The 24353-nt window shown below is 43.2% G+C and overlaps 1 protein-coding gene across 1 annotated transcript in view; it reads right to left on the bottom strand.

Moving 5' to 3' along the window:
* Positions 1-10422: 10422 nt before the first annotated feature.
* The window catches only part of DTD1 (D-aminoacyl-tRNA deacylase 1), a 111059-nt gene continuing 97128 nt past the window's right edge, over positions 10423-24353 (bottom strand). The window contains exons 5-6 of the mRNA XM_065401779.1: positions 19682-19857; positions 10423-10723 (exon numbers count right to left, since the gene is read on the bottom strand). Coding sequence (XP_065257851.1) covers positions 19702-19857 — 156 coding nt within the window. The 3' untranslated portion in view covers positions 10423-10723; positions 19682-19701. The remainder of the gene's footprint in view (positions 10724-19681; positions 19858-24353) is intronic.

Raw genomic sequence — 24353 nt, 5'->3', positions numbered from 1 at the left:
AACGTGGCCCCTCTGTGCTGTGCTTTACCAACCTGCCCGCCTCAAAGACAAGCAATTAGTGAAATTCCACAGGGGTCTGTCCTGGGTCAGGTACTACTCAGGCATTCCCGTGCGTTCCAGATTCCTGGGATGTACACATGCCCTGCTAATACCTACGCGGCAGCGTACACTGGGAGGCGCCCCGTGGGCTCTGATCATCTACAATTAGAGTATGCAACGTCAAACTAGCCTTCCCTCTCCCCCAGCACATGCATACAGCCCCTGCTAGCAGGGCACCAGTGGATGCAGAGTTTAAAGCAGGGCTGTCCCGCTAGTCCATGGCCCCATTGGTAGAAGGGCCGTTGCAGCCACATGTCCCTGCATGATCACCTATTATTTATCATATAATGCACTGTGAAATGAAACCTCCCTCAATACCCCTGTCGCTTCTGGTCGGACAGGGCTATAGATCCTTACACTTATCGGTGTCTTTCATGAGAAAGAGATTCCACGACTGTTACTTGTATTAGGTGAATTGAAAAATACTCTCTCTTTTGATTTTACAGTGCAAACATTTGTAATCAAAAATAATAATATAAATGAGCACTGTGCACTCTGTATTCTGTGTTGTAATTTAAATCAATATGTTTGAAAATGTCGAAGAACATCCAAAAATACTTAATAAATTTCAATTGGTATTCTAGTGCTTAACAGTGCAATTAACACTGCGATTAATTTTTTTAATGGCGATTAATTTTTTTTAGTTAATCGTGTGAGTTAACTGCAATTAATTGACAGCCCTAGAATAAATCTAATTTATGTAAGCTGGCAGGGCCTGATGAAATTCATCCTAAGGTACTTGTTGGAGCAATTCTCTTCAAGAACTAATGGAGGACAGGTGAGATCCCAGAGGACTGGAGAAGGACAAACATAGAACCTATCTTTAAAAAAGGGAACAAGGAGAGCCCAGGGAAATATCGACCAGTCAGCCTCACGTCAATACCGGGAAAGATACTGGAACAAATTATTAAACAATCCATTTGTAAGTACCATACCTGAAGAATAACAGGGTTATAAGCAACAGCCAACATGGATTTGTCAAAAACAAATCATGCCAAACCAACCTAATTTCCTTCTTTGACAGGGTTGCTGGCTTAGTGGATATGGGGGAGCAGTAGTTTTCAGTATGGCTTTTGATACAGTCCCACATGACATTCTCATAAGCAAACTAGAGAAATATGATCCAGATGAAATTACTATAAGGCAGGTGAAACAAGTGGTTGAAAGACCGTACTCAAAAAGTCATTATGGATGGTTCTCTGTCAAACTGGGAGGACGTGCTTAGTGAAATTCCACAGGGGTCTGTCCTGAGTCAGGTACTCTCAATATTTTCATTAATGACTTGGATAATGGCGTGGAGAGTATGCTTACAAAATTTGTGAACACCACTGCACTTGGAGAGGTTGCAAGCACTTTGGAGGACAGGATTAGAATTCTAATAAATGACCTTGACAAACTGGAGAACTGGTCAGAAGTCAACAAGATGAAATTCAATAAAGACAAGTGCAAAGTACTCCACATAAGAAGGACAAATCAAATGAACAACTACAAAGTGGGGAATAGCTGGCTAGGTGGTCGTACTGCTGAAAAACGGTCTGGGGGTTGGAGCAATGTGATGCAGTTGAGAAAAAGCCTAATGTTCTTGGGTGTATTAACAGCAGTGTTGTATGAAAGATTTGGGAGGTATCTGTCCTGCTCTACTCAGCGCTGGTGAGGCCTCAGCTGGAGTACTGTGTGCAGTTCTGGGCACCACACTTTAGGAAAGATGTGGAACAAATTGGAGAGTCCAGAGGAGAGCAACAAAAGTGATCAAAGGTTTAGAAAACCTGACCTATGAGGAAAGGTTAAAAAAACTGGGCATGTTTAGCCTTGAGAGAAGAAGACTGAAGGGGGGACCTGATAGCAGTCTTCAAATACATTAAGGGCTGTTATAAAATGGAGAACAATTCAGCACTGTCCATGTCCACTGAAGACAGGACAAGAAGTAACGGGCTTAATCTGCAGCAGGGGAGATTTAAGTTAGGTTAGATATTAGGAAAACTTAGCCAGGAGGATAGTTAAGATAGCCTAAGGTAGGCTGAAGATTTTTAAGAACAGGTTAGACAAACACCTATCAAGGAAGGTCTAGGTTTACTTCTGGTGTCTCAGAGCAGCGGACTGTACTAGATGACCTCTCGAGGTCCCTTCCAGCCCTACATCTCTATGATTTTGTGATTTTCAAACTTGGACTCCGTGAAAGCTGCGGGCACTCAGACCCTCTGCAAATCAGACCACTTGTAATTAGGTGCCAGCCTTTGGGCCCTGAAATTTGAAAATGTTGCTCTGTGTTCAGCCTTAATTTCAGCCATTCCTGATTTTTGGAGTATTTACGTTTGTAACCTTAGAGTTCTACCTGTGTTCAATTTGTGCATGTCTCTCTCTATATCAAATACAAAGCCAAATTAAAATAGCCAATAATTTGCTCAGTAGCAATTGACTTAATAAAGTCAGATCAAATATTACCGGTATTGTCCAGCACACTTCAGTAGTATAGATTCCACAACATGACATAACAATACTGTCTTAGGCTACTCTTTCTGCCAGTCCAGATCAGAGATTTAATATTGGTCTCAAATACACTTTTTTATTGCTATAATTACAGCCTTGTCTGAATATAATAGGCAGCGACAGATTTACTGTAAATTGAAAGGACTCATAGCATAATTTCTAGTGATCAAGAAGATATCCTTCCCCACCCCCACCCATGGTTGAGCAACCAATAGTAGCATTGGAAGGCGGGGCAATAAAAACCCATGGTAAGTTGCCTCAATGTTGGTGTAAATCCCACCAGGATGATTTGCAAATATTCTATTTAGACAAAGAGATGAAGGACATTTGTATTCAGCTTGAAGTTATGTTCACCCCTCGTGGGCATTTCAAGCTGAAAAACAAAAAGAACAAAATGCAGCATTTCTTGCAGTCCGATTTGTTGCATATAAATTTCACGGGGCTTTCTCGGGACTCCTGAGAAGAAACATTCCCTAGGACTTTACAAGACAGCAGCCACTTTTTCATTCCAATGAGCCCATTATTAGCGGTGTTTATAGGGCTTGTGGTTTTTACAGCAGTGAAAAGCTTACTAGGTGCTTAACTGAACAAGACCACGAACCTCACCCCATACGGCCCACAATCCAGAGTCAGCAGCCACATGAGGGTGGGGACCAATCACTCAATGAGCAAGGAATGAAGCAAGGCAGGAAGAGGGTTACAGTGAAATGGACCAAGGGTTACTCAACTGAGGCCCCATTTCCTTGTTAAAAGGTAACGATTATTTAATCCATATTCCTGCAATACAGCATCATGAGGAATGAAGGTCCCAGTGTCCCAAAAACATCCTCCTCCGATTCTGACTCCAGCAACGTCAGCGTGAAGGTAGCCAACCTCAGGCTGGAGATTACAGATGCCAGGCTTTCTGAGTAAGAAGCAGCTTCATATACAAGCTGATGTTAACTGGCCACTCCCTCCTTTCACACGCATCTTCTCACTCCTCCTTTGCACAGCTTCGTCCTCGCCTATGAGCGAGCACAAGTAGATGTCCAGGAGTCCAAATCTGTGTAAAGGAGACTAAATGACCACCCCCTGATTCATCACTTATGAATCTGAATATTTATAAACAGATTAAAAAGGGAAAACTGCCTGTTAGCTAAATAAAGTAATGTTAAACCCCTCCTCCCCGGAACACTCATACATACCCTTCCATGTCAAAACGTCACACATGTCACAAAGAGGGAGACACTGGTGATAAAAGCTGACTGGATGAGTTGACTCAGATCTAGATTCATTGGATGAAGGAAAGGATTAAACTTTTGTACGCATAGACTCAGACTTCAAGGCCAGAAGGGACCATCATGATCATCTAGTCTGACCTCCTGCACATCGCAAACCACAGAACCTCATCCACCCACTCCTGTAATAGACCCCTAAACTCTGGCTGAGTTAATGAAGTCTCAAATCATGATTTAAAGACTTCCAGTGACAGAGAATCCACCATTTACACTAGTTTAAACCTGCAAGTGGCTCGTGCCCCATGCTGCAGAGGAAGGCAAAAAAAAAAATTACCAAGGTCTCTGCCAATCTGACTTGGGAGGAAATTCCTTCCTGACCCCAAATACGGCGATCAGCTGGATTCTGAGCATGTGGGCAAGACCCAGCAGCTAGACCCCTGGGAAAGAATTCACTGTAGTAACTCAGAGCCCTCCCTGTCTAGTGTCCCATCACCAACCCATTGGAGATATTTGCTGCTGGCAGTCGCAGATCGGCTACACATCATTGTAGGCAGTCTCATCATCCCATCCCCTCCGTAAACTTATGAAGCTCAGTCTTGAAACAAGTTAGGCGGAAGTGAGGGCAAAAAAACCTTTGGAAGGTGTAACGATGCAGTTCTGGCGGGACCCAACTGAGTGCCGATTCAGGACAAATCGCTTAAAACAGGGCAGTTACAGCCCAAGGCTAGGGTTTTTCCACCTCTAAGGCAAACCAAACCAGCCAGACAGTGAAGCCTTTGGTTTCACACCACTGGCTAACCACAAGTCACACAAGCAATTCCCTTAGACACTCCAGTTTCCCAGTATCACCACCAATGCCACTCGTTATGGGGACAAATGGTTATGAAAACCAATACCCCAGTAAAAGAAAAAAAGTTCTCTCGATCCCAAAGGACCAAGCCCCAGACCCAGGTCAATATACAAATCAGATCTTACCCACAAATCACGCTGTTGCCAATCCTTTAGAATCTAAAATCTAAAGGTTTATTCATAAAAGGAAAAAGATATGGATGAGAGCTAGAATTGGTTAAATGGAATCAATTACATACAGTAATGGCGAAGTTCTTGGTTCAGGCTTGCAGCAGCGACAGAATAAACTGCAGGTTCAAATCAAGTCTCTGGAACATCCCCAGCGGGGATGGGTCCTCAGTCCTTTGTTCAGAGCTTCAGTTTGTAGCAAAGTCCCTCCAGAGGTAAGAAGCAGGATTGAAGACAAGATGGAGACGAGGCATCAGCCTTATATAGTCTTTTCCAGGTGTAAGAACACCTCTTTGTTCTTACTGTGGAAAATTACAGCAAAATGGAGTCTGGAGTCACATGGGCAAGTTCCTGCATACTTTGCTGAGTTACAAGGCGTATCTGCCTTCTCTCCATGGGTCAATTGTATAGCTGATGGTCCTTAATGGGCCATCAAGCAGGCTAGGCAAAGCTAACACCAACTTGTCTGGGATGTTTCCCAGAAGCATACATAAGTTTGAAATACAGACAGTATAGAGCCAATATTCATAACTTCAACTACAAAATTGATACACACATGTAGACAGCATAATCATAACCAGTAAACCATAATCTTGTCTTAGACACCTCATTTGGCCCCCTTTATACAAGATTTGGTGCCACTACAGGACTTTGGTTGCAACCATGTTCTATATGGTCCCAGATTATGTCAATAATGTCACAGAAGGCTGTACCAGAACAACCACACAACAAACAGGTACAAGCTTGGAGTTTCTGAAATATTCAATGACATCTGTCACTCTGTCTTTCCCAATTGTGTCGGGAATTACCCTAGCAAAGGCAGTGACTGCTGGTTCTTGCACATTAACATGGGATCGGTAAGTCCTTTCTTCCTCCCATTATGTAGCATGCTACCTCCAACCAGAGAACAAAACAATTTACCACCTAATGAGATCTAGATTTCAATAAGAAGTTGTCATCGTTGCTACACAACAAAAACTGGCCAAAGGGTCAAGCACAAGAGCTACATTTTCATGCCATAAAAGGCTGTCATGTGGAAACTTGTTTCGGTGTAACACTGCCAGTATCTTGGGCCTCATCAAAATTGAGTAAACAAAACTCTTGACCTAAGCTGCAAGCATGACAGCATTAGTCATCTGTAGGCCGACTGTGGCATCATATTTATTGGAGTGGGTTAAGGACAAAAGGCTTGGGTGGGATTAACATTGATGATGTATTTGAAGCCATCAGACTTTTTAGCCTTGATGGACACAGTCCATCATATCCAGACAGCATCATGCAGCACATAGCAGTCTTGCCTTTCATTCAGAACTGATGGTTGTTTCAAATCCATTAGCACTTGGAATTATACCTACCCTTGGGTCAACATTATGTTGCTCTTGTAAATCAAAGCTTGTAGGACATTGAAGTTAAGATATTCACAGTTCACAAGAGAAGTCTTAGTTGTGTTAGGGGGATGCAAACATTGTTAACTTCGCCGTATGAGGTCCATTCTCCACAGTCCCACTTGAGGAGCAGAAGTGCATGCTTAACGTTCGGCGCATAACTCACTGCTTTCTTGAAATCAGGGAGTCTACTTAAAAAAAATCCTAACTCAAACAGCAACCATGTATTGTATGCAGGGGCTGAACATTGCAAGCCTACTCTTGATAGGCCTTGCACAGCAGGGAAGCCCCATTCTAAGGGCAGGTCCACACTGGGGCGGGGGATCGATCTAGGAAACGCAACTTCAGCTACGAGAATAGCGTAGCTGAAGTCGACGTTTCCTAGATCGAACTAAATTTACTTACTGCGGGTCCACGCGGCGCAGGCAGGCTCCCCCGTCGACAGCGCTTCCTCCTCTCGGCGAGCAGGAGTGCCGCAGTCGACGGGGGAGCGCTTCTGGGATCGATCTATCGCGTCCAGATGAGACGCGATAAATCGATCCCAGAAGATCGATCTCTACCCGCCGAATTGGGCGGGTAGTGTGGACCAGCCCTAAGTCTACTAATCATGAGGTTTTCTAACTTCTGCCCAGTTAGGGTGGGGCCAGGGTTGCCGATATCCTCACAGCCCAAGACTGTGTTTTGCCACGACCAGAATAATTAAAACTAGGAGACATTCTAAAGTTCCATTCAGATTCCTGAGGCATTGTTGCAACATGAAAACAGATTATTTGGCTAGAAACACTCCCATCTCCCCAAACTTTGAGTCTGTTGTAAGATCCACAGGCTTTCTGGTGTAGAAATGCAGCAGGATCTCTATACTGGGATGGAAAGGAGCTCAGAAAACCCATCCAGTATAAATTGGTAGCAAGGAGCTGTGAAGTGAAGACTGTGTGATGTTCATTCGCTGTGGAATCCGGACTCTGGCTCCTGATAATGCCCTTGTGACAGCGAAGCCACAGTGTAAGATCTAGATCAATCTTTTCTACATCGTTACATCCACAGTGGCATCGGTGCCAGACTACTCCACAAATCATGATGTGGTGCAGGGGTGGCGGAGGCTAGCTCTCCCGCAATGTAAATACTGGGGGCGTGGATCTCAGTTTCTGCCCCTCGGGTGGTTTCCATCCCCATGACTCTTGCAGAGGCGAGAGCAGGACCCAGCTATGTTTTCCTCCACACACAGGCACACGGGGAGGGGTACAGAGACAAGAGCAGAGCAGCAGGAGGGGCTGGAATGGCCACCATGATGCAGGAGATTGGGCTAGCCACTGGGGAGCAGGTAGAACTACCAGCGGAGACACTCAACCTGGGGGAGGGGCAGGAGCACATGGACCAGCCCCCAGGCCGGTGCATCAGCACCTAGGTGGGTGACAGGGGACGTCACCGAGAGGGAGGGGAAAGCACTGGGCACCAGCTGCCCAGGAATGGCAGTAGAAACTGCCAAGACGCCCCTTCCCAGCCTGAAGCCAGCAGCCCCCCTAGTCTCAGGAAATCCCCTCACTCCCTGTCCTAGCCCTCTGTCCCCCAATGTGGTGTTCAAACAACATTTCACCAGAGTCAGAACGGTAGGAAGTCTCTGTCTTGGATATATTGCGTTGTTGGACATTGCCCGGTTCTGTCTGTCTGAGGTACTTATATGGCCCCCATCACCGGAGTATCTGAGTGCATCACACTCTTATCCTCGCAGCACCCCTGTGAGGCAGGGCAGTGTTGTTAGCCCCATTGTACAGATGGAAACTGAGACACAGAGGCTAAGTGATATGTCCAAGGTCACACAGGAAGTCTGTGACAAAGCAGGTTATTGACTGCAGGGCTCCTCAACTGCAGGCTAGCCCCCATACCACCGGATCCTCCTTCCCCATTTTAATGACAGATCAGGAGAGAAACACCACACTCATCTCCCTAGAATTCTGCTCAAAGTTTGTTTAGTTTGTACTTGCTTTCTCTTTGGATTTTAAAAGCTAGTCTTTGATTTAGATGTCTCACAATTTACCTTCCCGAATGCAAAAGGGGGGATTTTGTCCATGCCATACTTTGATGGCATGACGGAATGCAAGAATTCTGACGCGGGCTGTGGTAAGTGTGTGATAGAAGGGCTTAGGTAGGTACAACGGAGGGAATCCCAAAGCAAGTGGAACCGTTGCTTCAAATAGAGCATCAGCGTTTCGGAAGTCTGGGACTCTGTTCTGAAGCTGGTCGGATTCATTCCTCACAACTGATTGAACCCCAATCTGATCCAGATTGTCAGGACACTGTTTACAGACCAAAAGACTCCAAAGTGACAAGACATGTTAGGAGAGAAATGATTCCTTCCCTCCCAAATTAAAAACAACCACTTATACACGGAGACGCAAAATGCCTTTCGCACCAGGAAATGACTTGATATGGTTTATGGTCTGCGTGGGGGCAAGATTAGAGTCTCCAATCAAGTGAACCATTAAAAGCAAGATTAAATGAAACCTTTCAACCCATGTTAGCTACTTATTGCTCTGTTTAGAGTGCCAGGGTTGTGACCAGCCAAATCTTTGTAAAAATAGCCATACATGGTGAGTTTCTGAATTCTTCCTGTCCTCAGTCAAATGTTTTATTAGACAATAAACTGTGAATTATAAACACACGCAGAGAGCAGCATTTGGAAACGCAACATGGGCAAGCGAGCATGGACGGTTTTATAGTCTGCAATTATGTCAATACAGTAACAATTGGATTCAGAACGCCAGTTCATCAGTGAGGTAGCGCTACAATACTGGATATAACACCGTTTTCACATCATACGGTACAGAGACAGAGTTCAGAGGAAATCTAAGGCTTCAGAAAGTAAATGGTTCATCTTGTAAAGGAATAATTTAGCGACACAAGTAATTTAGATTCCATGCAGGCATACAAGGAAATTTTAAAAATAAATGCTTCTGTTCACAGAACACTGAAACCAATGTATGACAAACATTTTTTTTTTTTATGAATCACTGCTATTCAGCTATTTAGCAGGAATTATGTTCTTGCCTGGGGTTACCCTGGTAACAATGACTCCTTCCTTGACAAATACATTTTATAAATGTCCTACAACAGCTAACAAAGAGGCAGACACCACAGCCTTTAATTTCCCCTCTCAGAGGAGTTAAAGGGACAGGACTGAAATTTCCTGGGCTTTCACACAACCGCAGTTTTTGTAGTCTGCTATTTCTCTGCTCTCACTGCACTCTGCCAGTTTTCAAAGGCTATTCTGCCTCTCAATCTGATAGAAATGTCACCAGATGCAAGATATTGTAGATGGAGCAGCTGCCTCAAAATTTTGGTGGCCAGCAGAAAGTGTCTAGAAGATCTAGATTGACTATGCCTAAAAAGTTCAATGTGCCAAGGTAGAAACTTTTGTCAATAGAATTTTTTTAAGGGCGAGAGGAATATGATACTCTTCTATTACAAACTTTTCGGACAGATACTTGTGCTCTGCATTAGTTGCATTGTTAAAGTTCACTGCGTTCCCAAGACCACAGCAATCCATATCAAACACCAACAGGCGATAAGGTAGCGTAATTTGTTTAATAAAGTGTTTTCTTTAAAAAAAAAAAGTTTTATAAGACACATATTTCACATGATAAATTATCAATGACAGGTTTTTTTAACACATGAAAAAAGACTGTACTCCCAAACCTGGTGTTAGACAGAGATTGTACAATATATGGTAATGTAGACAGATTTATACATTGCTATGGAAACAGGCAGCACATGACACTACACAATGAAAATGAAAATACAAGCTTGCTTTGAGATATCTTCAGAATTAAAGTCAGAATTTGAGGAAAAACCTGATTTATTTTAGGAAACTGATCATGTGCTGTGTTGTCATATGTTCTGTTACAATCTGCATAAAAACAATCACCCTTCATTCAGTAAACCAGAGGTCCCCAACGCGGTGCCCGTGGGCGCCATGGCGCCTGCCGGGGCATCTAAGTGCACCTGCGTACTGGCCAGTGGACAAGCATCCGCCGAAATGCCGCCGAGAAGCAGCGTCATCCAGAGGCGTCGCCGCTGAAATGCCGCCGATTTTCGGCAGCATTTCGGCGGCGACGCCTCTGGATGACGCTGCTTCTCGGCGGCATTTCAGCGGTGACGCCTATTCACGTTGCCACTTGTCAGAGGCATTTCGGCAGATGCTTGTCCGCCGCCACGGTCCTCCGTGGCTCGTCGTTTGGCGCCCGCCAGACGAAAAAGGTTGGGGACCACTGCAGTAAACCATGTGAAAACAAACACAGATACACAGAAAAATGCTGTGAATCATTTTCACTACTACGAATACATTTTAACTGAAACTGGTAACATTCCTTTGGCTGTTTTTAGTACAGAATGATGTAGAGTCATAATTTCTTAGTTCTATTTTCCTGCTTTTCTTTCTTTTCCAAAGTCTTTTAAGATCGACTCTGAGGATAATGTAAACTGTGAATTCTTAAGGATCCAACGTAGCCTTTGTATGACAAACTGTTAAATGCAAAAAGAAATAAGAATATCACTAGACACATACAGGAAACTTACAGGCGTCTCTCAAACCACGTGAAGAAAAATACCTTTGCTTGCAGTCACGTGAAGTCTCCTCCATGAACGTTTTCCCTTTGCTACGCACACCCCACTTATTGACACCACTCCAGATCAGAGCTCCATTTAAAACCCAGGACAAAAATGCATGGCTGAGTAGCTAAAATAAGTAACTAATGGAACCCCACAAAAAGGAAAAGACCACATCTAGGGGAAGATATGCAGATTTGTATTCATGCAGTGTAATGGTGATACCAAAATTGTTGGGCTATTAACAAGATGTAGCAAGAATTTACTAAGTGCTTCCCCCTCCCCCAATCTTAAAACAAGATGTTGCAAACACGACCAGCCTCTGTTGCTCTGAAGTACAGACCATATAATAGTAAGCTCTTAAAGTAACCCTCTCTACCTTCTGGCTTGATTTCAGCAGTGATATGTCACAGAAACCTAATTTGTTTTGATTGCAGCGAAGAGAGACAAATAATTCTCATATCCATAACAAAACTTCTTCGGTAAACAGCACTTCATTAGATCTCATTAGAAATCCTGCATTCTCGTCTGGCAAATCCCAGCCTACGTACTGCCATGGGTCAGAGCTTTTGTTTACTAAAGTACATCGTAAGTAGTATCAGAACAAATAAAGTAATGGCAACTGGCCAGTGGAAATGCAAGATTTACTGAATGTGTAATATGCCACTCAAGTACGAAAAACGAAGGGATCATCTAGATTATCATGAGACGTTTTGAAGAGTGAACTGTAGGCTAGCTGGTGTTAGTAAGCCAGCAGGACGTTAACGGTAGAGGACATTAACAGAGCCGAGGACTGGAGCATGGGACTGCATACTCCAGGATTCCAAGACAAAGAAATGTTTTGACTTAAAGGTTTCTCAAGATCTTCCCTGAACAGACTAAAGCCCTTATAGAGAACTCCTCTTGCAACCTGATTCATTCATTCACTTGAATCCAATAGGTATGTGACCTACCATACTGTGGAATTCATCCCTGTAGCCCTATGCACCAGGCTGCATCACAGATATAAACAGTTTCTAACCAATACCTGATATGTGACCAGATAAATCATAGCCCAGCCTTTGAGAGGAGGGCCAGGTCTAACTTAGTCACTGTGGTAATAAATTAAAATGAGTAACAAATAGCCATTCAAGGGAAGCACTGCTTTGCTATTAGTAAAAGAAAAACATTTCAAAGGTGCCTAAGTGATTTAAGCAACTATGTGCTATTGATTTTCCGTGGGAAGCAGGCACCTACATCACTTGGGCAGATCAGTGGAAGTGTTCAAAGAAAGGGTGGGAAGCCTTGTCTTAGAGACCTCAAACAGGTCTGAGATTACAAGGTACTAAGCGATGTGGCAATTAAAGAGGACTAGATGTCGGACCAAAACATCTCAATAGCAGCTGCCAGGATGAATGGAAAGAGCCATTTGTCCAAGTCATCCTCAAAAATATTTAGAAACATTAGGAAGGGAGGGAGTCATAATTGGATGACTCATTTCTGGTCTCTCTTCCGCTTTTAGATTGATTCCATACCAACTCTTGGAGACAATGTTTTCTGGAAATAAATTATGGTGGCCACTGCTTTCAGAGAGATGCCTCGCTATTAGGGAAAGCCAGGAGGGCAAAATATCTCAGTGCCTCTCAATGCTGAAGAGGACAAAGAACAGGATTTCCAGACAGGCCACCACAGAGTTTGAGAGTAAGAATTTACTAGACTCCAGCTAGAATCAGATCCAGATTCAGCTAAATCTCTATACACTAGATCTGGATTATGGCAGGCATGAATGGCTGTCAGGAGTTAAGAAGTTTCTCCCAAAGGCATTTATTATGACTCTCAGAGCTGTGGGGAATGGATTCTAATAACCCTATCAATTGTCAGGATGTGGGGTATTCTCTCAGCCCCCAAAGAGTCACAGCTGGTTTTTGTTTTTACAAATAATATTTTTATGACTGTTACCACTGCGTGCATTATTTTCACTTAAGTATATCATAGGCCAAGACAAAGTTCAGGTCTCTTGGGTCAAACTAACAACAGACTCAGCGGGGCCTGATTCCCATTTACACCAAGGCTACTTTACGCTTCTCTGGCAGAGTAAAGGGGCCTTCAAATGGAAGGAAATTACATTTGTACCCACTTTAATGCCCCGTCTGTGCTGCCGTAGTGGTGTAAAACGGCTTGGGTGTGAATGAGAATCAAGCTCAGATGTTTTTAAAGACAAGGGATTTTGAGGAATAAAGCAGCGAAAAACATACCAGGAAAGTCCGAGGTGTTGTGTCTGGAAAAGGAGGATGAAAAAGTATAATTGATGGTGCAGTTAGATTGTGTACACAATGGATATAAATAGGAGGAAGGGCTTTAGCTGGTAGAGAGAGAGAGAAAAAAAACAAATGATTATTACAATTGGTCTGGTAGGTCTTAATTGATGGAACCTGGAGTGTGACAACCCAACAGCTGATTTGTGAATCCATAGTGACAGAATAGGATAAGGTGGGAGCAAGATTAATCTGCTCAGGGCAGGATATTTCATTCTAGTCACACCAAGGTCAGATCAGGACAAGAGCTGCTGAAAAATGTATCTTATTCTGCTTAAAGAGTCAGAATATGGAGCTTGACTTTGTCAGAATCTTTTAAAGGAGACACATTACAAACCCGTCTTCACTAGCTGGGACGGGGCTACAGATATAACTGGTATGCTTATCGCTGCTAATGGAAAAGCCCTGCAATATTCTGGCTGCCGTGCCTTAAAGCAAGAGGATAAGAAAAACAGAAGCAGCTTTTAGCAGTTTTATGTCCATTTGATAAAATAAGCAAGTCACATTTCTTCCTGATATATGCAGAACTACTGACCGCCTGGGAACTCAAACTGAACTGGAATGTATTTTCGTATCTTCAAAGGAAATTTTGCACAAGATTGTCCAGTCATTCATTTTATTCACTTTCTTAGATCTTTCTTGATATATGACCTTAAGGCCTCCGAAGATTTTTCAGCTCTTCAGAGTCAGCTTCCAGTGGAAAGCTATGAGAAATCTACGGCTCACTTTAGCAGGTTCTGTCGGCTTCCTGAAACAGGAACAGGGTACACGCAACTGCAGCACCGTCTACAAAACACTCTACCATCTAGGAGTCCACTCTTCGTTTTCAATTCTGCTTCACTCACCCGCCACTGGATTTAGCCATTTCAGTGCAGCTGAACTAATGCATAGCAGGCTGGCAAGTCATCAAACGCCACAAAAAGAAAAAAAGAAGAAGATGCAAACCTGGACAATAGATTCAGGTACCCAGGGATCTGATTCTTCATCTGAAATACTGGGCAATTTTTTTTAAAAGTACCATCATTTAACCTGCAGCAGTTCTCATAAAAATAAGAGAAATTAACAATGAAAGAAACATAGAAGGTAACATAGTTCACTCCTCAGCCTAGGACCATCCCCTACAGTATAACCTTAAATGCTTTCTCCAACTGAGTTTTGAGTCAGTCACTCACAGCGGGTTTTGCCACTACTTTATAACGCTTGTGTAACACACCTCACTGTCAGGAAACTATTTTCCAAAAACCCATTTTAGACTAAAGCTCTGCCTGACCAGAGGTGTGCTGCCAAAATGTTAACAGGGATATCCCTAAAAATGTTGGCCTTAGAGGTTCATGTAATGCCTCCTAAGCAAAAACCACCCCCCTTAACCAACAGTCTGCCCACCGACCCAAATCCACCTATTTATTCCCTGCTCTTACCTCACCTCTTAACAAACCAGAGGCTGGGAGTGGGCGACAGGGCATGGATCACTTGGGTGATTGCCTGTTCTGTTCATTCCCTCTGGGGCACCTGGCATTGGCCGCTGTGGGAAGACAGGATCCTGAGCTAGATGGACCTTCGGTCTGACCCAATCTGGCCGTTCTTATGTTCTGAACCATCAATTCCATACTCATATTTCCCCACAATCCATTAATTACATTCTTCCCCCCAACCATCAATCTTTCAACACCTCCCCTATCCTTGTGCCCTTCAGCCCACCATGCTCCTCCTTCCAAGCACATGTCCAATTTCTTCCACATACGTGATTTTTTTTTTTTTTTAAGATAGAGTTGACTTTGTCAGAATCTTTAAAGGAGACACTATAAACCAGTCTTCGCTAGCTGGAACAAGGCTGGGGATGGTATGATTATTGCTAATAGAAAAGTCCTATAAAACCTTCTGGCTCATGTGCCTTAAAGCAACAGGATAAGAAAAAGAGAAGTAGCTTTTAGCAGTTTTATGTCCGTTTGACCAAATAAGCAAGTCACATTTCTTCCTGATATATGCAGAACTGTTGATCACCTGGGAACACTAACTGAACTAGAAGACATTTTCTTATCTTTAAAGGAAATTTTGCACAAGATTATACATTTTTTTCCCATCTCCCAAACCATCAATCCTTCAATCCCACCCCTATTCTTCTACGCTTTAACCCAGCCTTCCACATGTCCAATTTCTTCCACACAAGCCATCTGAAAATTCTGGCTAAATGAAGGTAAGGAACGTGCTACACTGGAAAACAAGAGAGACATGAAAGCTTCTGTAAATGAAAACGCCACCAATTAAGATGTTTCCACACCACTGACTATTTCATGTATCTCCACAAATACAAGAAAATGATCAATAACCGAGGAAAATACCCACAGAACAAAGTTAGTTAAGAATTAAAACTTTCCAGGCAAAAAGAAAAAAAGCCCACAAGAGCACTGACACCTCTTGACACCTACATGACAGTCTGAAAAGCAAAAGTACGGAGCTACCCAATGATGATGATGAACTACTGTAACTGTAACTTCTTTGAGAATTGCAGACGGGTCTTTGGTGACATTGTATAAGCAAAAGTCTGCAGCTGATAATTATCATGAACTGAAGAAAGTCCATCTGTGTTGTGAATGAAAAAGAAAAAGACGACTCGCTATTCTTGTGTGATCAGTTTACATGGAACATGTCCATTTTTTCCGCATGCTGCTGCTCCTCGTTCGGGAGCATGCCGGATGCCAGTTACCTGGCTTCAAGTTTTCAAATACCAAAAGCATGGTCCTGTCGGAATGTTGCATTGCAGATCTGTGACATCTCCTTTTGTTCAGATTATTTTATTAAATTAAGTGGCATTTTGCGTGAGAACATAAGAGTTTTAAAACCTACAAAAAGCTTAAGAATGACATTTACAACACGTTAACAAAAGAAGATTTAAACCCAAAAGAGTAAGGTACATTTATTCCACTAATCCCAGGCACAAATGAATTTACTACTTACGTTCCCTTTCCAAAGATCTAGTTTCAAAGATGTATGACAACTCCTATATTATTCCACCTATTTTTAAATCAAGATTGGATGTTTTTCTAAAAAATATGCTCTCGTTCAAACAGGAACTAATTCAGGAAAGTCCTAAGGCCTGTGCCGTAAAGGAGGTCAGACAAGATGATCACAATGGTTTTATAACCTACGAATCTACTCTTCTTATAGGAACAGAAGCATTGACATATGGCACCAAACTAGTGGTCTATCTGTTCCAGTATCCCATCGCTGAAAGTGGTCAATTCCAGGTACTAGTTAATGGCCAGCTTCTTCTTATTTTGTTTGTAATTAAAAAAAAAAAAAAAAAAAAAAAGATGCCCTAAAACATGAGGGTTTATATCCCTATTTTTAATACCATCTAATGCCAAATGGATGGCCTCATAAACCATATCAATGTCTAATTCTTTTAGACATTCGCGTAAGTCATACGAATGGGTCATCTGACTCCTACTAAGTTCTAGGATTCAATGTTATATTGTGCCAATGCCTATTGCAAGTTAATTATGAGCTGTATGAAAATATTTCCTTTAATACGCTTTATATGGGCTGTCTTTCCGGTCTTTGAATGCTACTTGTTCTTCTATTATAAGAAAGGATAAGTAGGAGCATCTGATTTACTTTCTGTATACCATTCATTATTATGCATACCTCTACCATGTCCTCCTAGTCATCTCCTCTAAATTAACTGCCCCAATCTTGACAGTCTCTCTTTTTACAGAAGCCTGCCTGTGAACGCCTATTTCTGCCATATCTTTAATGAAGGCCGTGTAGTTGTAGTAGGACTGTAGTCGGACTCAGGATATTAGAGAGACAAGGTGGGTGAGGTTATATCTTTTGTTGGACCAACTTCTGTGGGTGAGAAAAACAAGCTTTCAAGCCACACAGAGCTCTTCTTCAGGGCTGGGAAAGGAACTCCCAGCATGACAGCAAAACGCAAGGTAGAAGAGATTGTTTAGCGTAAGTAGTTAGCACATATTGTAAGGGACCATTCAAGCACCTCTGCAGTCATAGGACAAAAAGAGGGGTTAGTGGGTTACAGATTGTTGGAATAAGCCATAAATCCAGTGTCTCTGTTCAGTCCATGATTTTTAGTGTCCAGCAGAGTAATGAATTTGAGCTCCCGGGCTCATCTTTGAAAGTGCTGTCCAGATTTCCTTTGAGGATGAGGGCTGATAGGTCAGATATAGAGCGATGGCTTTGTGAAAAGTGTTCAACCGCAGGTGATGGGATGTTTTTGTCTTTTATCATTTTCCTGTGCGAGTTCATTCGATAGCGTAGTGACACGCTCCGAGGAGAAAGTCTGGGATATACACCTTATCACACACAAAACCACATTCACCGAACACAGACACTCCACCAGAGAAGTCGTTCACATTGTGGAACAGGCCACCCAAATACCCTGAGAGAACCTGCTTCCACACAGAAATAAAACCCGCTCTGACCGCATCCCTAGTTGTCACCTACCACCTCACACCGGAACCCATACGGGATATCATCAAACAACTACAGTCCATACTCTATGGGGACACCATCTGGGAAGAAATCTTTCCTAAACCCCCTCTTCTGGCCTTCAAACACCCCCACAACCTCTCTAAGTTCCTCATCAGAAGCAAGCTATCCACAGACCAGGACCCAACAACTCAAAGCAGCACCAGACCCTGCCAGAACAACACATGCCAAACCAGCAGACTTATCTCCACTGCTACAACGATCAACACACATCAAGATCCATGGGTCCTACACATGCCTATCACAATATGTGGTGTACTTCATCCAGTGCACTAAATGCCCCAACAACAACTATGTGGGTGAAACCGGACCATCTCTACACTCGAACAAACTCTCACAGGAAAATGATAAAAAACAAAAACACCCGATCACCTGCAGGTGAACGTGGTTCACAAAATGATCACTCTATATACATATTTGTAGTTTGAAATGCAAAACATACAACTTTAGAGTTCATTTTAATGTTTTAAGTGTCTGGTTTAAAGAAGCAGGGTATATTGTTTGGAAATAAATGCTTATTTGCTACTTGAGTTCATAAAACTCAAAGATATCTTGAAACGCTATGTGTATATACATAAATATGTGGATACCTATATTCAGCCTTGGGCTGAATTTGGGGGGGAAAGTTTCACCTAAACAAGTTTAGCTGTTTCAGAGAATGATATTAAGAAAAAAGATGTTTTGTTCATTTAAAAAAAATTATAACTGTTTTGTTGAGACATTCTAGCTTCTCCCTGGCTTTGCAGCAGGGACTTGAAATTTGGTAAGGGATCCTCCGCCATATCTGGGGTGTGCCTTTTGCTGTCCCCATAAAAATCCACCCACATCTGGCCAAGTTATAACTTTCTGAAAATCTCAGTTCGCACATGAGCAATACAGACTTGTTCGAATTTGGCAGCTAAATTCTTTGGAGATTCTATCTACACTGAGCATGTTCCATGCCGGGGCTGCGGTGGCTGACCAGGATTCTGCCTGCGATTGCTCCTTCTGGCAGCCAGAAATCACTGTAGTGTCAGGCACCATAACTAAGAGTAAGGAGACACTCTCTCCAGTGCTCCCAATGCATCCCATGCTGGTGGTACAAGCAGCAAGCAGGAGGGATCACCCTGAATGGAAGGCAGAGGGTGAGCAGCTAGGAGGGTCCCTACTCTCCTAGTTTCAGCCCGAAGAGGATTCCATAACCTAGGCTAATATCAGGGTAGCTTTAGCTTTTCCTACATAGCCAAGGATTTTTCAGAAGTATACCTGCCAATAGTCATAAGTGTGGGCCAAATTCACACTTGGGTCTGGTCTACAGACAACTTTCTGCTGGTAGTATTGGTAGAAGCCTTAGTACGTGCAAGGTCTGGACTGACTTCCAGCATTTTAAACACTAGGGGTGAGATTCCGCGCTGCACCTCCTCGAGGCACAGTGCAGAACTTGCCACCCAGCTGGAGAGGAGTTGGGTGAAGGCTATGGTGGCTTTAACCAATTGTGCTCTCTCCTAATCCTGGTCTGCTCCAGGGGCTGGAGAGGCAGCTGGCTTCCCTATGGGCTGCGTGTTGCGACTCTGCCTTCAACACACCCCTCCTACCACCAACCCCTGGCACTCCCCCTACACCAGGGCTTGCAGTGGGGTCCTGAGAAGGCAGCCAGGGTTCTTTATTGTGGGAGTCCTCTCCTGGCTGGAACCAGGGCTTTCAGAGCTTCTTTATGCTTGGACCCTTTCGCCCAGCCTAATGGGGGGAGAATGGGACTGAGGATCTCACTCGGTCATGTACACCACAGTTTGGGTTCAGGGTAAGTAGAGGTATTGGAAATGCAACCAATTGTAAACGAGAAAAAAGCGACTTCAAGAAGCTGAACTGAAGAGGAGATAATACTTTTGAAATCTCTAAATCAGATGCCGTCATCTCCAAGTTAGCTGTCTACTTTAGGGCCAGGCTGAGGAGGCCCTTGTTCATAATGAATAAGTACCTCGCCCAACAAATAGCCCCTGAGGCTAGTCACTGTGAACAAGGGTATCACCATAAGACCTTTAGGCACTTGCAAGGTGACTGTCAGAGTATCCGGGCAAGTGACAAGGATTCATACCTGAGGCCTGCTTTTGAGGATCAAGGTTCCCTTTCAGAAGACACATCTCCCTCTGCTCCACTGCTTGCACTGGGATCGTCCTTATTACGAGGGGCATTTCTTTCTCTACTTGATTCAGAGGGTACCTTGGTTCTGGTCTTCTCTTTCCTTTGCTGCTGTTTTTCAAGCTTTGTCAGCTATTAACAAAGAGAAAGGAAAAGAAATACTTTAAAAAATACAAACAGAATATTAGACAATAGCACCAAAAACTTCCTGAATTTGAACCTCTCTTCTGCAACTACAATAAAAAGATTTTCAATGGTTCCTAACATCAAGAGAAAAGTGAATAATTTATAAGACGTGATCTCAGTGGATCAGAGGTGAATAGAAGAGTGCTCATCCTCACGCTCTTCTTTTGGGAGCGCAGTATCTGCGGAAGACACAGTACCTGGTCATTTGCCAATATGGAAAACTGATTAAAGACCTGGATCAAAAGAGGAGAGAGAGTTTAATTACAAAGCCCCGGATCCACAAAGCGACTTAGGCATCACAATGCTGAGCACTACGGCACCTAACTTTTAGGCATCTAGAAAAATCACAGGAACACCAGTGCAATCCACAAAGCCTGAGTTGGGTGCCCTATACAATGAATGGGAGATGGGTGCCTTAGAATGCTATCTGCAAAATCCAGTACATGGGCAGGGACCCAACGAGGACAGAGCGGGTGTGCTAAAAAAACGTCACCCTTCTCTCAGAGACAGGCTCCTAAGTCCAGGCTACATGGACTGCTTAGTGATCCATGAATGGGAACCCACCTGGAGTCAGTCATGCTCAAGCTCTCTGGCCCAATGACTATTTAAGTATTTATTCACAGTGAAACAGTCATTGGGCCAGAAAGAGAATGAGGATGACTCTGTAGTCCAGAGGTTAGGGCGGCCACCTGGGAGACCCAGGGTCCAATCACCTGCTCCAATCACTCTTATTATCTATCCACAGTGGAACAGCTTCAACAGGAGAGAGTGAGGGGGCCCCACATCAGATCCCATAGCTCAGTGCACTCTCCTGAGAGGTGGGAGACCCCTGTGCAAATCCTCTCCCCACTTCTGGCAGAGAGGGGGTGGAATTGAACCTAGGTCTTCACATGCTAGGGGGGTGCTCTAACCATTGGGTTAAAGTTAAAAAGTAGGCACTACCCCCACCTCCTCCTAGATTTGAATAGGATATGAGCCGGTAGGCCGAACGCCTGTCTTCCCGGGGTTGCGAATCACTCCGGGGCTCGGCAGGAGAAAGGTGTCCGGACGCCTAGAGGGAGGCAGCAGTGCGCATGCCCAGAGGCAGAAACGTAGGCGCTAAGGGAAGTTTTACCCTGAAAACTTAAGTGCCAAGTGAGTTTAGATGCCTACAGAATTCGGCAGGAGTTCTGTGAATTGCTGTGGAGCCAAACCCTAGACTTAGGTGCCTACCCCCAAACGTAGGTATTTAAGTCTGAGGTTTAGGTGCCTAAGTCCCTTTGTGGATCTGGGCCAAAGCTCTTGTAGAATTCCAATGGAAACCCACCAGCTCTACAGCCTCGGGTTTTAGAGGGGCTTCATCATCTCAGCCATTTCTTATTCTGTAATGTTATGACTAAGGCAGAGCCAGGAACCAATCAGACACATCCCGTGTTCTGAGACCCAGCCTACACGACCATGCTAGAGGGGAGTGTTATTTTTATGAAGAAAAACATTTGTATGCTCCAAAGCATTGGAAACAGAACACCCAATTTCAGCCACATCAGAGAGAAATCTCTGCTAACATTGTAGAACTAATATTCAGAAGGAAAATAATGAAGAAATCATTTCTCAATGTAGAAGCCTTCAACCCAATGTGAAAAATCAAATTAAGTTGAATGTCAGTGTCACTTTGGCATTTATCTCCCATTTTTCAGAGAAGCAGCCTGCAACACGCTTCAGGTATGTTGCTTATCAATAGCTACCCTACTGACTGGAGACACTTCATGATTTTAGTTTATCAGTTGATTTGATTTTCTGTAATCTACTGTAATTTATCAAACTGCTTTTTCCAATTTCTTCTGGGTTAATCATGTGTTAGCTGCAAATCATTGTTTCAAGGCCAGCAGGACTTTTAGGGGATGAAATCCACAGAGAACAAACGGAGCTAGTTGACGTGTTACTATTCAGCAAGCTTCTTTTTCCTGTATGAGCTGGTATAGTACAACACAGGGGTAGGCAACCTATGGCTGATTTTCAGTGGCACTCACACTGCCTGGGTCCTGGCCACCGGTCTGGGGGCTCTGCATTTTAAATGAAGCTTCTTAAACATTTTAAAAACCTTATTTACTTTACATACAACAATAGTGTAGTTATATATTATAGACTTATAGAAAGAGACCTTCTAAAAACGTTAAAATGTATTACTGGCACGCGAAACCTTAAATTAGAGTGAATAAATGAAGACTCGGCACACCCCTTCTGAAAGGTTGCCAACCCCTGGTATAACAGTTTAATTAATGCCATACAGTATATTGATAAGTCACGAGGACAAGTATGTAACCCAATGTATATGTCTCACCTATATGTGCAACATTCTAAATCCCATATTATATAACATGCGCATTATTTTCCCAACAATACTACAGATAATACAGCAAGTGAATAGCAACAGAGGGTCCTGTGGCACCTTATAGACTAACAGAAGTATTGGGAGCATAAGCTTTCGTGGGTAAGAACCTCACTTGCATCTGAAGAAGTGAGGTTCTTACCCACGAAAGCTTATGCTCCCAATACTTCTGTTAGTCTATAAGGTGCCACAGGACCCTCTGTTGCTTTTTACAGATTCAGACTAACACGGCTAGCCCTCTGATACTTGACAGCAAGTGAATGTTTTAGGTCAGTGGTTCCCAAACTTTAACAACCTGTGAACCACTTTCACTAAAATGTCAAGTCTCCTGAACCCCCTCCCCTAAAAATGAATATTTCCAGGGATTTTCTCCCTTACCTCAGCATAAATTATAAAAGCAGTGATCTTGGAAATATAAAATTTGTTTTTATGACATGCTTATTGCACACTATTTATTATTCATTATTATTTATCATTACAGTATTTTTATTACATTATGAAAACGGCAACACTCTTCCAAGATCTCACTTTCGTAGCTTGTATCACTTTGAATAAGCCTGTTATAAGACAAGACTCCTATGTGTCATCAAGGAGTATCAGATATGAAACAGCATGAAGGTATTTAAGAAGCCAACTCAAAGAGTTCCTCCTACACAAGCAATCAGGTCTTGAGCAGTCCAGGCAAACAACGCATGTTACAACAAAGCTTAAATTTGTTCTTCATAATAATTTAAAAAACAATACTAGCTGCCTATTTAATTTAAAAACAGCAAAAAATATCCACCTCCCTTTCCATTGCTTATGAGTCTTGAAGTTTAAATCTCCTCAGTGTGATAGATATGCTTGCTTTGATCTGCTTAGCTCTTGGAAGTCCAGGGGCTCCGGGCTGCTGGCCCCATGCTGTCCGGAGTCCTTAGGGACAGCTCTGTCGGCCATTAGAGAATTTTTCCCCGAGAACGCCCTGTAACATTTTGCGAACCCCAGTTTGGGAACCACTGTTTTAGGTGATAATGGAAATTGGTACATTTGCATCCAAGGAAATCTAGGATACATTTACACTGCAAAAAACAAACAAACAAACACAGCAGCAAGTCTCAGAGCGACTTGGGCTTGCGGAGCTCACGCTGCGGGGCTAAAAATAGCAGTGTAGACGTTTCCACTTGGGCTGAAGCCCAGGTTCTGAGACCCTGCCCTCTTACTGGGTCTCAGAGCCCAGTCAATTGACTCAGGCTCGCTGCCGTGGGATTTTTTCTGCGGCGTATTTGTACCCCTAGATTAGAATTGTTATTTTAAAAACCTTTGTAATTTTGGGCTGTTCGACCTCTCGCAAAGCACTGACGTATGGTCCGTGCAGTTCATTGCGGTAATGGTAAACTCCAAAGGCCCAAATCAGAAGCAGAGCCTCGTTGAGCTCAGCCCGGTGTAAACACGACTGTCCCTACTGCAAGGAGTTTACAATCTAATTTAAGAAGCAATACAACAAGTGTGACAAATTGCACAAGGGAAGGAAAAATTGACGGTGAGGGAACAGAATGGGAACATGCTAACAACATGAAGAATTCAAACATTCCCAACCAGTTTTAAAAAATGTTATACACCTCTACCTCGATAGAACGCTGTCCTCGGGAGCCAAAAAATCTTACTGCGTTATAGGTGAAACTGCATTATATCGAACTTGCTTTGATCCACCGGAGCGCGCAGCCCCGCCCCCCCGGAGCTCTGCTTTACTGCGTTATATCCGAATTCGTGTTATATCGGGTCGCGTTATATCAGGGTAGAGGTGTATGTATTTAGATATGTGCATATAATAAAATAAATACCAGCAATCTTCAATCGCTTGGCCCTCAACCTAGCGGTTATCAGTCACATTTATAAATCCAATATTAACCTCCAGCTGCACCAATGCAAAAGTGCCATGAGGAGATGGTAGACAAGACCCACTATGGCTGACAAACCTCTAAGAAGTTACTCGTATTATCAATGTGTTTCCTCGTCGAATTACAATTATTTCCTTTACTGAAATACATTTAATCGCAACAATGTCCCACCTATCTTAAATAATGGTGGCAGAAAC

This window comes from Emys orbicularis, chromosome 3 (genome assembly GCF_028017835.1).
Source record: "Emys orbicularis isolate rEmyOrb1 chromosome 3, rEmyOrb1.hap1, whole genome shotgun sequence".
Lineage (NCBI taxonomy): Eukaryota > Metazoa > Chordata > Testudines > Emydidae > Emys > Emys orbicularis.
The sequence above is the reverse complement of the archived record's forward strand: the minus strand, read 5'-3'. Positions and strand labels throughout refer to the sequence as shown.